This window comes from Phoenix dactylifera, unplaced genomic scaffold (assembly GCF_009389715.1).
Source record: "Phoenix dactylifera cultivar Barhee BC4 unplaced genomic scaffold, palm_55x_up_171113_PBpolish2nd_filt_p 000385F, whole genome shotgun sequence".
Classification (NCBI taxonomy): Eukaryota; Viridiplantae; Streptophyta; class Magnoliopsida; order Arecales; family Arecaceae; genus Phoenix; species Phoenix dactylifera.
Window position 1 is genome coordinate 260876 of NW_024067832.1, and position 10679 is coordinate 271554.

At 42.2% G+C, this 10679-nt stretch overlaps 1 protein-coding gene across 1 annotated transcript; it reads right to left on the minus strand.

Moving 5' to 3' along the window:
- Window positions 1-8579: 8579 nt before the first annotated feature.
- LOC120105865 lies at window positions 8580-9647 on the minus strand. The gene has a single exon (XM_039118614.1). The coding sequence runs from the start codon at window positions 9645-9647 to the stop codon at window positions 8580-8582; it is 1068 nt and encodes a 355-aa protein (XP_038974542.1).
- Window positions 9648-10679: the final 1032 nt, after the last annotated feature.

Genomic DNA, 10679 nt, shown 5'->3' on the forward strand with positions numbered 1-10679 from the left:
ATGCAACCTCACTGGGAAGAGAACCCATTGAGAAAGAGAGATTAAAAAGAAAAAGGGGGACCTGGGGAAGACGCCGGAGAAAAGAACTTCGAACTGTGAAAAGCTGGGAGAAGAAAAGCTAGAAGCAGAAGGCAATAGGAAGGGGACGGAGGGCCAGGGGGGAGTTTATATAAACCTCCCCAACGGCCCCGATCGGCAAAAGAAAAGCCGCACCCCGTTGAGATGACAACACGTGTCGGTCTAAAAGACAGAACGACGCATTTAATTAGAGCCAGCGCTTCGAACATTGAAGCGCCCCATCAGATCGTGCGGAAAGGCGTCCGCAATCGAAGATCGAGTGGCCCCATCATGAGCCCACGACGCAAGGACGCTTCGCGAAAGGTGCCCTAATAATGAGGCTTTTCGGGAAAGAAGAGATGCCGCCTATTAAAGGCATTTCGAAGCGTCCGATAAAATTTCCCAACTATTAAAATTTTCGGAATTCGTAACGGCCCAACTAAAGCTACTTCCCGCGCTCCAGCTGGTAGCCAACTGGAACTCGGAAGTCGGAGGGTAGTGTTGGGGGAAAACCCCAAGTCATACCGCCACGGAGGCGCTCGGCCAAAAAGCGCCGACCGGAAAGGCGCTCGGCCGAAGAGTGCCGACCAAAGAACACCAACCAGAGGGGTGCTCGGCTAGAGAGCGCCGATCTGAAAAGATGCTCGGCCCAAGAGTGCAGACCGGAGCGCCAAGAGGCGCTCGGACCAACCAACGACCAAGTAGGGATGCTCGGCTAGAAAGAGCCGACCAGAGGACGCCGACCAGAAAAGCGCTCGATTAGAAGGCGCTGACCAGAGAGGAAAGCGCGCGGAATAAAGGCGCTCAGCTAGAAAGAGCCGACCAAAGGGCGCCGACCAGGAGCATTAGAAGCAACCCCGCCACAGGGCGCCCCATTGGGCGACCAGCTCGGCTCGGCACCCCTGCCGAGCCGATTGCCTTGACCAGATGTTCAACTCCTACTTAACCCCCTGAGGGACTTGACAACTCCACTACAACCTGCCGCTATCTCCAAGCCGTCAAGGCATAAGATCTCCGCAGGTATTTGGCACGACCTGCCATTAATGCATGAAATCTCCTCAAGTCTCCGATACGCTCAGTCATTTAATGAACACGGCTCAAGACGATCTCCGGATCACTGAACCATCAAAGCGTATGGCTCTCCCTGACCGCCGGTTCATTCGGTAATAAATGCGCTTACCATCCATGGACCCCGGGCCTACCACGGCCGGCGGTTCAACCACTCCAACAGGTCCGATCGACCGTGACAACTTCCTGGTTCCGGTCTGAGTCGGCCTTATTTTCCACTATGCCATTAATGGGCCAAATCGTGCCCAATTATTACAAAAGATGACAAACTCCCTGTCACCTCCCGGGCAACATAAAATCCCTCTATAAAAGGGAGCCTGGGAGGAAAGAGAGGGGGGAGAGAGGGACTGAAACACAACAGCACAAACAATTAAGCACCAATACCCTCTTATTCTTCTTCACCCTCTGGCTTGCTCTCTCCACATATTTGCCCCCTCTGACTTAAGCATCGGAGGGCCGGCGCCGGGGAGCCCGGCCACCGGCTTCTTTTTTGCAGGACGGGACAGGACAGGACGCACTCTCCTCTCCGCTCTCTCACACATCCCAGGAGGGCACAGGAGGACGCAGCCGGCCGGCGCACCGCCGTCCGCCCTCCCCGCGGCGGAGCTCCTCCTTCCCCAGCTTCGTGGTGGCCCCCGGGTCCAATTTCCAGCAACAACATCTAATTGGAATGTTGTCCATTTTGATACCAAAGTCTTCAAGTTGTTGCTTGATCCAAAGAACTTGGGCGCAACAGCTTCCGGCTGCAATGTACTCAGCCTCAGCTGTGGACAAGGCAACTGAATTCTGTTTCTTGCTAAACCAAGAAACCAAGTTTGCACCCAAGAATTGACAGGTGCCACTTGTGCTTTTTCTGTCAAGTTTGCACCCGGCAAAATCAGCATCGGAATAAGCAATTAAATTCAAATCAGATTGTTTAGAATACCATAAGCCTGCATTAGATGTCCCTACTAGATATTTGAATATTCTTTTAACAGCTTGCAAGTGTGATTTCTTAGGACATGCTTGGTATCTAGCACACATGCAAACACTGAATAATATGTCTGGTCTACTAGCAGTAAGGTAAAGTAAAGACCCTATCATACCTCTGTACAATTTGCAGTCTACACTTTTACCTTTTCCATCTTTGTCAAGCTTGCAACTTGAGCCCATGGGTGTGCTGATTTCCTTTGCATCCTTCATCTTGAACTTCTCCAACATTTCCTTGATGTATTTGGACTGACTGATGAAGATGCCTTCCTCTGATTGTTTTATTTGTAGCCCAAGGAAGAAGTTTAGCTCACCCATCATGCTCATTTCAAATTCTCCCTGCATAAGCTTAGCAAACTCTTGACAAAGACTATCATTAGTAGCACCAAAAATTATATCATCCACATAAATTTGCACAAGCAATAAGTCATTTTCTTTTCTTTTAATGAAGAGTGTTTTGTCTACATTTCCTCTTTTAAACTTATTTTCAATTAGGAAATTACTTAATCTTTCATACCATGCCCTAGGGGCTTGCTTAAGTCCATACAATGCTTTATGCAATTTAAAGACATAATTTGGATGTAAGTGGTTTTCAAAATCTGGAGGTTGTTCTACATAAACTTCCTCCATTATATAACCATTTAAAAAAGCACTTTTTACATCCATTTGATAGAGTTTGAAATCCATGAAGCATGCATATGCCAAAAGTAGTCTAATAGCCTCTAACCTGGCAACAGGAGCAAAAGTTTCATCAAAATCTATGCCTTCCTCCTGATTGTAGCCTTTGGCTACTAGCCTAGCTTTGTTTCTTATTACTATTCCATCTTCATCTAGTTTATTTCTATATACCCATTTGGTGCCTATAATTGAAACATTAGGGGGTCTTTTCATTAGAGTCCAAACTTGATTTCTTTCAAATTGGTTTAATTCCTCTTGCATAGCATTTATCCAATTTTCATCTTTTTCGGCTTTCTCTAGTGATTTAGACTCTATTTGTGAAACGAATGCAAGATAATTTCTAGTATTTCTTAAGGAGGATCTTGTCCTTACCCCTTGTGAAGGGTCACCAAGGATTAGATCCCTTGGATGACCATGTGCATACCTCCATTCCCTCGGAAGATCTTGATTTCTTGCTTGGGGTTGATCTTCTTCATCTTGCTGAATTGTATCTTCCTTGACTTCATCCTCAAGTTGTTTGTCTTATATGGAGAACTCCTTCATTCTGTCTTCAAGTATACCTGCATCACCATCTTCTTCTTTTCTAGAAGAATCTCCATTAGCTTCATCAAAAACAACATGAATGGATTCTTCAACAACGAGAGTTCTCTTGTTGAAGACCCTGTATGCTCTACTAGATGAGGAATAACCTAAGAAGATTCCCTCATCTGATTTAGCACTAAACTTACTTAGATTGTCCTTTCCATTGTTTAAAATAAAGTAGCGACAACCGAAAACATGAAAATAACTTATATTGGGCTTCTTATTTTTCAGCAACTCATAAGGTGTTTTCTTTAAGATAGATCTAACTAAAGCACGGTTTAAAATATGGCAGGCAGTATTGATTGCTTCAGCCCAAAAATACTTTGGTAGATCCGATTCGCACAACATGGTACAAGCCATATCTGCTAGTGTGCGATTCTTCCTTTCTACCACCCCATTTTGTTGGGGTGTCCTAGGAGCCGAAAAATTATGATTGATACCGTTTTCTTCACAAAATTTTTCAAAATGCTGATTTTCAAACTCGGTACCATGATCACTCCTAATTGCTTTTAGTTTAAGATTAAGTTCATTCGAAATCCTATTATGAAACTTGATAAAAGCGGAAAAGGACTCATCTTTGTGGGCAAGAAATGAAACCCATATAAAACGTGAAAAATCATCAACAATTACAAGACCAAACTTCTTACCCCCTAGACTAGCAGTTCTAGTGGGTCCAAATAAATCCATGTGAATTAGTTCTAAGGGTTTTGATGTTGAGACTATGTTCTTAGATTTGAAAGAGCTTCTTGTTTGTTTTCCTAGTTGACATGCAATACAAATCTTGTTCTTTTCAAAGTCTATTTTTGGTAGTCCTTTGACTAGATCTTTTGTAATCAATTTAGAAATTAAATCCATGCTAGCATGCCCTAACCTACGATGCCATAACCAGCTAGTCTCATTGACCTTGGCATCCGTGGCTACAAGACATTGGCCATCCTTCATGGTGAGATCATCAAGGTCTACCATGTAAACATTTCCAAGTCTATGTCCCATAAGTATGATCTCATTGTCAATTGGACTACTAATTATGCATAGGAAAGATTCGAATGACACTTTAAAGCCCTTGTCACAAAATTGACTTATACTTAATAAATTATGTTTTAATCCATTAACTAACAATACATTGTCAATAAATGAGGAGGGTGATATGGAGATTTTACCAACGCCAATGATTTGAACTTTAGCATTGTCTCCAAATGTGACTACTCCTCCTTCTTTTGATTTCAAGGTGACGAAAAGGCTCTTGTCACCGGTCATATGCCTTGAGCAACCGCTATCAAGATACCACATTCTCTTTTTGCTCCCGGCTGCAAGGCATACCTGCAAAATAATCATGTGAAGCTCTTAGGTACCCAAGTTTTCTTGGGTCCTTCTTGGTTAGTGTAGTTGGTTCCCTTAGGCACCCACATTTTAGTTGTGTTTTTACCCTTTACAAGTGTGTTCTTATTGGTTTGAATCTTTCTTTGAATACAAGAATAAGCTTTATGTCCACTTTTCCCACAATAAAAGCATGTAGGTTTTTCAGTTTTGACATCTTTTGCTTTTACAAAAAAGTTCTTTAGATATTTTTGTTGTTTGCTAGTTTTGTATCCTAATCCGGCTTTATTAAAAATAGCTCTTTGATTAGATAGAATAAGATTTAATTTTTCCAAGCTATGTGTAAATTTCTGTACAATTGGTTTATACTTGTGTAGCTCATTTTTAAGGTTCAAATTTTCTTTAGCTAATTCTTCCTTATCATTTTTAAGGGATTCAACATTTTGTGCAAGTGAAGTATTACTATTGAGTAGGAGTTTGACTCTTAGATTTAATTTCTTAATGAGTGTTTTTGCCGTTTCATTTTCAATGATAAGTTTTGAATTTTTATCCTTTAGGTCAATGATGCTATCATTTTCATAGCTCTCCTTTTCAATCAATAGGTTTTTAATGTCATCCTTTAGTTTTTGATTGGAGGCCTTTAGTTCTTTATTTTTTGCTCCTAACATACCACAATCATTCATGAGTTCTTGGAAAGCTTCATATAATTCTTCTAAAGTAAAATATGTAGTTGAGCTTTGACATACCTCATCGTCGTCGAATGCCATGAAACACAAGTTGGCGGTCTCATCCTTCTCTTCCTCGGAGGAGGATGTGTCACTATCATCCCAAGTTGCTTTCAACGCCTTCTTCTTCTTCTTTCCATAGTGCTTCTTCTGTTGAGGGCATTCGGAGCGGATGTGTCCCGGTCTCTTGCAATCATAACATATGATTGGGTCTCTTTCCTTTTCTTTTTCTTTTTTCCAATCATTTCTCCCTCCAAACTTCTTTCTTGGGAAGGTCTTCTTTCTTCTCATGAATTTTTTGAACTTCCTTACTATTAAGCCCAAGTCTTCATCTTCACTCTCTTCTTCACTTTCACTGCTTTCTTCTTCACAAGCACTTGAAGTAGCCTTGAGGGTGATTGTCTTCTTCTTTGGCACATCTTCTTCATGTTGCTTCATTGTGAGCTCATGCGTCATCAATGAGCCCAATAGTTCTTCAAGTGCCAAAGTGTTGAGGTCTTTAGCTTCTACGATCGCCGTGACCTTCGCTTCCCAAACTTTTGGCAAGGACCTGAGAATTTTCCTCACAAGTTCTGAGTTAGTGTAAGATTTACCCAAATTCTTTAGACCATTTATTATATCAGTGAAGCATGTGAACATGCATGAAATAGTTTCGTTGGGTTTCATCTTAAATAACTCATATTTGTGAACTAGAATGTTCATTTTAGACTCTTTGACTTGATTAGTACCCTCATGGGTAACTTCAAGTCTATCCCATATTTCCTTGGCGGAACTACAGGTGGAGACTCTATTAAACTCATTTATATCTAGAGCACAAAACAATGAATTCATGGCTCTAGCATTGAGTTGAACCATCTTACTATCATTCTCATCCCAATCCTCCTCAGGTTTGGGAACCTGAATGCCATTTACTATGTGAGATGGTTCGTGTGGTCCTTTGATTATAACCCTCCACAAGGCATAATCTTGTGCTTGAATGAAAATTCGCATTCTAGTCTTCCAATAGGAATAATTTGTCCCATTGAAGAGTGGAGGTCTATTGGTAGCCTGCCCCTCAGCAGGAACATTGTTGAAGGGTGTTGCCATCTTGATCTTTGGCAAAGACGGTTAGGTCTTCAAGAAATACATAGAGCACCTGCTCTGATACCACTTGTTGCCCAGAGATGGTCACCCAAGAGGGGGGGTGAATTGGGTGTTTTAAAACTTTTTGTCTAATTAAACAAAAACACACAAGTGTATGTGCTAAAGTAAAAATAAAGTTGTAAGCACAGGCAATCGCAAACGCAAAGGTTTATAGTGGTTCGGAGCTTCCACTGCTCCTACATCCACTCTCCAAACACCTTTGGAAATTTTCACTATAATCAGCGATTACAGTCCGGTAGTTTTTCGAGTGAACTACCCAACTCGTTGTTTTACCCCGGGCTAACAACGAACCCTACAATCCCCCAATTTACCTAGGCTTGGGACGCCTATCCCTTGTTCCAAGTCCCTTGACTGGAACAAGCACAATATTCAAATGTTTTACAAGGATTTACAAGCACTTATGAAAGCAAATAGAACAATGAAGAACAACAAAACCGGAAGAACCCTTTTTGCCGTTGAAAGCGTGGATGATGGTGGTTCTTCCGATGTGGATCACGTTGGCTTGAATACAAGCTTTGATTGTCGAGTGGGAGTGAGTAGATGAGCACGAAATTAGATGAGGAAGACTTGAATGCACTTGATTTCTCCTCTTGAAAGCACTAACTCCCTTGAACCTCTTTCTCTTTCTTCTCTCTTGAATGATCTTGTGTTTGGTTGGTGAGAAGTTGTTTTAAGGCACTTAAAAGCTCCTTTTTATAGTCCTACAAGCAATAGATCCGTTAGACACAAAAATATAACTGTTTGAAATTCAAACAAACCTGCAAAAGTGTGTCAGTCGCGTCCCAGGCGCTCCGGAGACGTCTCCGCTTGAACGCGAGACGTCTCGGCTGTATAAAAAATCTTTTGACGATGTTAGAGTCGACTCGGCGCTTTCTGGGGACGACTCCGAAGAAGAACAGCTCGATTTCTTGTTTTTCTATTTTTCTGAGAGAGTCGGCTCGGCGCTTTCTGGGGACGTCTCGGGATGTTTGTGCTTTATGCATGAGGACGACTCCGCGACGTCGAGGACGACTCCAAAGTTTTATCAACGAAAAACAAGTCCTCTGGAATCCCTGACAGAGTCGACTCCGCGCTTTCTGGGGACGTCTCGGGATGTTTGTGCTTTATGCGTGGGGACGACTCCGCGTCCTTCGGAGACGACTCGCGCGCATCCCTTGAAATCAGCCTTTCTGCCGTCTCTGAGAGAGTCGACTCCAAAAAGTCGGGAGTCGACTCCGACCCTGCGAGACGCCTCGGCAGGTGCCGAGGACGTCTCCAGACGTGCCAGTTTCTCCTCTACGTGCCAGAGACGTCTCTGGAACAAACCGGAGACGTTTCGGCTGCCCCTGATCCGTTTTCTTCATCTCAAAAAAATCTTCAATAAATCCTTGAAAAATATGGGAACATGCCTTGACAATTCTTAATAATATTCTTAGTTAAACACCCGACATGCTCAAATGAATTGTTAATATAAAGAGAATTATACTCTAGTTTTTTGTATTCATCAAAATCCATTAGGGGGTCAACATAAATCATCTATTCGAGGCAAAGGGTACTTGTTCTTTATAGTGACTTTATTCAATTCTCTATAGTCAATGCAGAGTCTCATGCTTCCATCTTTCTTTTTCACAAAGAGCACTGGAGCTCCCCAAGGTGACAACTAGGTCGTATAAAACCCTTGTCCAGTAAATCTTGCAACTGATCTTTCAATTCTTTTAATTCAGCTGGGGCCATTCGATAAGGAGCTTTAGAAATCGGACCTGAACCAGGTACAAGATCAATAGTGAATTCAATTTCTCTGTCCGGTGGCAATCCTGATAACTCCTTGGAAAAGACGTCCGAAAATTCATTCACTATAGGAATATCCTCTATCTTTAGTTCATCTTGTTGTATATCAGTTACTGAGGCCAGATAACCTGTGCATCCTTTCCTTAACATTCGTCCAGCTTGCAAAGCCGAGATATGAGGAAAAGCAGTTCCTTGGTTCCCACAGAAACTGAATGCCAGTTCCTCCGGAATTAGGAAGTTTACCTTCTTGCCATGACAGTCTACTGAGGCATGCTAAGTAGCAAGCCAATTCATCCCTAGAATGACATCAAAATCCCACATATCAAGTACAATCAGATCCACAGGTAACTCCCTATCTATTATTTCAATTTTACATGACTTGCATATAACATCAGTGCCCAACATACCGCCTACTGGTGTCTCCACATAGAACTTAGTGGTCATGGATTCACACAATATGTCATGTGTTTTGACAAAGTTTGAGAATATGAATGAATGTGTGGCACCAGGATCAAATAAGACATAAGCATAAATATCAGATACAGGAATAGTACCTGTCACCACTGCATTAGAAGCTTGTACATCTTGCTGTGTAAGTGCAAATACCCTTTCTTGAGTCTTTGGCCTCTGGCTTCCTTCCATTGCTTGCGTAGATTTATTCTCGTTTCTTTGTGGGCAGTCTGCAATTTTATGACCTTTCTGTCCGCAATGAAAACAAGAACCTGTAACCCAGGGACAATTTGCAAATTCATGATTACCGCCACATCTTGAACACTTCCCACTCTCATTTTTGAGATTTCTATCTTTATTTGGCTTCTGAGTTGGATTCTTGAAATTCTTGTTTCCCCCTTTAAATTCAGCAGGTCTGTTTCTTTTCTTTTGGTTTGTTTCCCTTTTAGCAAAAGCTTCATTGACTTCCCTTTCAATGATTAAAGCTTTATTCACCACAGCTGCGTAGGTAGTCAACTCATAGGGTACCACTTGCTTCCTAATTTCAGTCTTCAATCCCATCTCAAACTTGTGCACTCGGTCTTGCTCATCCTCTACCAATTTCGAAACAAATTTGGCTAGTTTTGTGAATTTGGCTTCATATTCGGCCACTGTCATGCCCCTTTGCTTCAAATGGATAAATTCTTGTTCCTTCTGTGTCCTTACACTCCGAGGAAAATATTTATCATAGAATGCTTTTCGAAATTTATCCCAAGTGAGAGGTTCCCCATCATGTTCAAATTTATGCTCCAACATCTGCCACCAATTAAATGCTTCTTCTTGCAACATGTATGATGCAAACAGAAGTTTTTCATCATCCCGGCATCTTAAGACAGCAAATGCTTTTTCCATCTCTGTAAGCCACTTGTCTGCTTCCAAAGGTTCTGTAGTTCCCGAAAAGCTAGAGGAGCCAGCCTCTTAAATTCAGCCATGCTGCTACGATGTTCACACTGTTCCCCTCGTACTTGCTGTGGCTGTGTCTGGAGCAACTACGCTTGTTGTTGGAGCAACTGCTGTTGCACCTGCTGTTGCATTTGCATGAGGCCCACCATGGTCTGCATAACCTGGCTTAAGCCCGATTCCTGTCCTGTTTGAGGGCTCATGACTCCCTCCTGCTGAGGGATACTCCCAACCTGTTGGGGTGTGCTGTCAGCATGCCGGTTCGGTGTCTCATCTGCAGCACTAACAGTAGTCTTTTTCGCCCGACGTTGAGGCATCCTGACCTATATGCATCAAATAACAGCAGATTCATAAAATGAAAGCTCACCGAATTAAAAATAATTTTTTTTATAAAAATAATCATCACATTCTTCACACCTAACGTCCCAATATCCCTAGTGTCTACCCACCTATACTCATATCGGGTATGATTCCTTGTCTTAGATTCTATCCATGTATGCTCTGATACCACTTAAGTTGTCATGCCCCCGTCCCGAGATCGCGAGCCGGGGGTCGCGCCAACTGCCGCACACCCGTAGGAAACTCTCCCCATGAACATGCAAGGCATCTAAACCAAACACCTCAATTATGTAATTCTAAAATAATTTAACAGAATAAATGCAATCTTATTCCATTGACTAACTCAAGTCATAATGTCTCACAAGTCTAAATACGCAGCGGAATAATCATTTACCAACATGCAGAAACCTAGTTCTTAAAATAATAAAAGTCTACCAATCATAATAAATGTCCATAATAACAAATCAACTTAAATAACCCTAATCTAAGATAACTTGTGCCACAATCGTTCTAGTCGCTCTCCCATTTTAAATCCCCAATAGACTAGTTCTCGAAATCTGTAAAACAACAAGAGATGGTATAATGAGCTAGACAGCCCAGTAAGTAATGAACACTCTAGCTAGATAAATTAAGCAATAATATGTG